The 3,612-nt window shown below is 41.4% G+C and overlaps 1 protein-coding gene across 1 annotated transcript; it reads left to right on the top strand.

Moving 5' to 3' along the window:
* Positions 1-1,542: 1,542 nt before the first annotated feature.
* Positions 1,543-2,946, top strand: LOC144016666 (uncharacterized). Its single transcript, XM_077517996.1, has 5 exons — positions 1,543-2,137; positions 2,268-2,314; positions 2,416-2,466; positions 2,535-2,568; positions 2,646-2,946. The coding sequence occupies exons 1-5, from the start codon at positions 2,011-2,013 to the stop codon at positions 2,939-2,941; spliced, it is 555 nt and encodes a 184-aa protein (XP_077374122.1). The 5' UTR covers positions 1,543-2,010; the 3' UTR covers positions 2,942-2,946.
* The last annotated feature ends 666 nt before the right edge of the window (positions 2,947-3,612 follow it).

The following is a 3,612-nucleotide window of genomic DNA, read 5'->3' as shown; positions in this document are numbered from 1 at the left end:
TGAGTGGAACCATCTGCAGGGCATTAGAGCTTCAGTGTGTAACGTTTTTCTGTCGATGCATGAAAACACACACCCGCCGGCCGGCCAGCCACTCTAATTTGACTCAGCCTGCCTTTGCTGTTTATTATTTCAAGCAGAGATGGAAACGTGCAGTAACTGGACCTAAGAAGTCCACAGAGTGTTGAAGATGAGGTGTGTCCGGCAGCAGTGCAAACAATTACCGAAGGCTTATATCCATCAATCCATTTTCTGAACCGCTGAGCCTATCCTGGCTGGCTATGGGCAGGAGGCGGGGTACACCCTGGACTGGTTGCAAGCCAATCGCAGGGCACACAGAGACGAACAACCATCCAAACACACAAGCACACCAAGGGACAATTCGGAGCGCCCAATCAACCTGCCATGCATGTCTTTGGAATGCCATCCCCGTAGGCTTATATTAAAAATAATAATAATAATAATAATAATAATAATAATAATAATAATAATAATAATAATAATAATAATAAAAATTAAAAAAAAATTCTAAGGATGTGAGCTACCTCAGCTACTGGTGCCTCTGGAGAAAACCACCGGGAGATGTAAATGTGAACGTCATCATAACAATGTCTTTGTTTATTGATTTTATCCTACCTCCTGCCGAAATTGTTTACCTCAAAGGACTACTGACTCAGGGACAGTGGAAAACCAGTAGCAACTCGAGTTCATAATATATTTGGAATGAAGTTATCTTCATATTAGGGGTAGGCGATATGACGATCGTTAAGAACTTTAATGTGTTGACGATCTCATAAAGCTGACAGATCGGCTGTGGCACATTCTATACAGTTCAACTTTATGCAGGCTCAAGCTTGGTTTATGCTTGGTGCATCTGTGTGGTCCCCCCCACTTACTCACTCACACAAACATGAGGAAACCTGTTCAGAAAGCTTAGTTGGCTTAAGATGTCTGTTTTTTTTGTTTTGTTTTTCCTTTTAGTGTTTTATATACATTGTAAATATGTTTTAAAATTTACAAAAATGTTCAGAAATGTGAATCAAGATCGGGAATTTATTTTTAAAGAATTGTGATATGACATTTTTACCATATCGCCCACCCTTATTTCACATCATTTTTCAAGTATCGGTAGGAGTTTGTTTATGTTTCATATTGTGATTTTTAAGGTTGCAGTTAATTGGATTAAAGCAGCTATATGGAAGATTTCAAATTTCAAATCGCTACTGCCACCTGTGGCCGAAAACAAACTGCACGCTCGTACACGCTGCGCGCACTCGTACGTGCACGACCTCAATACCGAAGACTGGGCTCTTCATATCCAATTAAACTATGTTTTCAGAGGTAAGAAGTTTTATAATGTTATACAAAGCTGGCCACTTCACGGGATGAGACTCTCGATCCTCACTAAACAATCGATGTCGACGGGACGTGCAGATCATATTGCTTTCGTCGGTTGAAGTCCAGTCCTGTGCTGTACTCCAAAACGATGTGCAAATTACGTCCATTAATTGGACCTCATTCCGATGTTAACTCTTTGACCGCCATAAACGTTTAATGACGTTCAGTATAAACCTAGAATTGGCCGCCATAGACGTTAATTGACGTCTACTATGTTTTTTTATGGAAACGGGTGGAGGAAAGCCTTGGGCAGCTGTGCTCCAAGTATCAAGCCGATCGGGTTACTATAATGAGTATTCCTGGCCACTAGATGGCTGTGATGAGTCTTTTGGACAAGATCGGGTAGGAGACAACAGTAGAAGAAGAGAGGCGGAGCTAGAGTGTTGAGGGGGAGAGAATGGCTAACTTGGCTAAGGGAGTCAAAAAGGCTACAGATGGCAATCAGCTCACGCTTGATCCTTATTTTCAAAGCTCAAAAGCATCGACCAGTGCTCAAGAGCACAGTGATGACGGAGTTAAGTCATAGTTGAAGCGGTGACGCGGCCGTTTCGACCACGTCCGAAGGCCCCACCGGCTAGCGATGCTAATAACGTCCTAAGGCCGCACCGGCTAGCGATGCTAACACCGGAGAAAAGTGGTGCACAACTGAGCACGTCTGTACAGATGACGTTTCATCGGACGATGACGAGTACTATGGGTCCGATGCAAGACAGTCTTGGACAGTCTTCCAAAGAACGTGAAGGTAAGCGCTAACATGCTAAGAGATTGCTAGTAAGATTACTTTTCGGGCGATCTGCTAGCAGCGTGTGTAAATGTGCTGATATACACTAAAACATCTATTACCTATACAAACGTGAATGTATATTTTATAGATCGTGCTCACAGTAATGTCCGACCGCTGGTTCTACGACAAAGAAAGGTAAAAACAAAACAAAACAAAACAAAAAAACGTTTTCAATACACCGCAACAATAAAAGGAAAGTCTTTCGATAGTATTGTAATTGTATATGTTTCTTTCAGCTCCCCCTCATAGGGCCCAAAGTGACCCTTCTCACAGTGAGCAGAACAAAGGTAAAAAGAAAAGATTCTCCACAGCACTAATAAAATATTTGATGGTAAACGTCTTCTATAATTTACAGAATGTGCATCAACCAATACACCCAAGAAAAAAAGGTAAACATATGCACACACACACACATTGCATCACACTGCTCTAAAATAATATATGATATTGAAATGTATATTTGCAGATCCCAAAGATTCTGGCTGGCTTGAAGTTGATGAATTCGGCTGGCAGCCAACCATCTTCCCCTTTGCTGCAAAACCAGGACCAAGGGATGCTGCAGCAGAGCTGAATTCCCACCTGCCAGCTGACATCCTGGAGCTCTTCATCACGGATGAACTTCTCCAGCACATCGTTCATCATACCAACCTCTACGCAAATCAGTCCATGCAGAAGCAGACTGACAAAAACTGTTGCGCACGTGTAAATAGTTTGCAAAGAGTTTTCAAAATTGTTTGTTCGGATTGCTACTGTTGCATGTAAATAAACTGTTATTTTGCAATCAAAAAACACTTTTTTTTATTGTTGGGCTAGTGTTTTATAGAAGTTTAGGTGTTTGTAGAATCCCTCATGCAAAAAAAAAAGTGCCAAATTCACTAGAGTGCATGAAATAACATCGTTTCACAAAAAGCTTGATTTCTCCGTATTTTGGAAGAAAATAGAGGATTTGGGTGAAACGAAGCTGTATTCTATTGTTGATTACTGAAGATCCGAATAAGGTAGAAACAAACTTTTTTTTTTAGATGAAAGATGAGAATTCAATCTTTCATTTGGTAGTGTCCGCGTTTCCATAGTCCTAACACAACATTTTCTGTGGAGCTTGAAAGATCGGTAAAATTCTGTAAATCAGCTGGCAGTATAGGGGTTACCTTTTCCGAAAATGGCTGGCAGTCAAAGAGTTAATATGCAGTTACATATTGTAGTCACCCCGCTCGACGGACGTCAACCTGATTCTAGTCAGTGTATGTCGCCCCCAGGCTAGCGTCATTGTGCATGAGCCGAAAGGTGGGCTGTCATTTATGGAAATTGACGATTGTGAAAAACATATAGACCCATTCACTACTTAGTGTGATATGGCCGTGAATGTTATCGCCATTCAGTAGTACCGTTCACATTCCGTTAGCATAATGTAGCTACAATAGGCTGTTTTCACG

Source organism: Festucalex cinctus, chromosome 3, assembly GCF_051991245.1.
Source record: "Festucalex cinctus isolate MCC-2025b chromosome 3, RoL_Fcin_1.0, whole genome shotgun sequence".
NCBI lineage: Eukaryota > Metazoa > Chordata > Actinopteri > Syngnathiformes > Syngnathidae > Festucalex > Festucalex cinctus.
The sequence above is the reverse complement of the archived record's forward strand: the minus strand, read 5'-3'. Positions and strand labels throughout refer to the sequence as shown.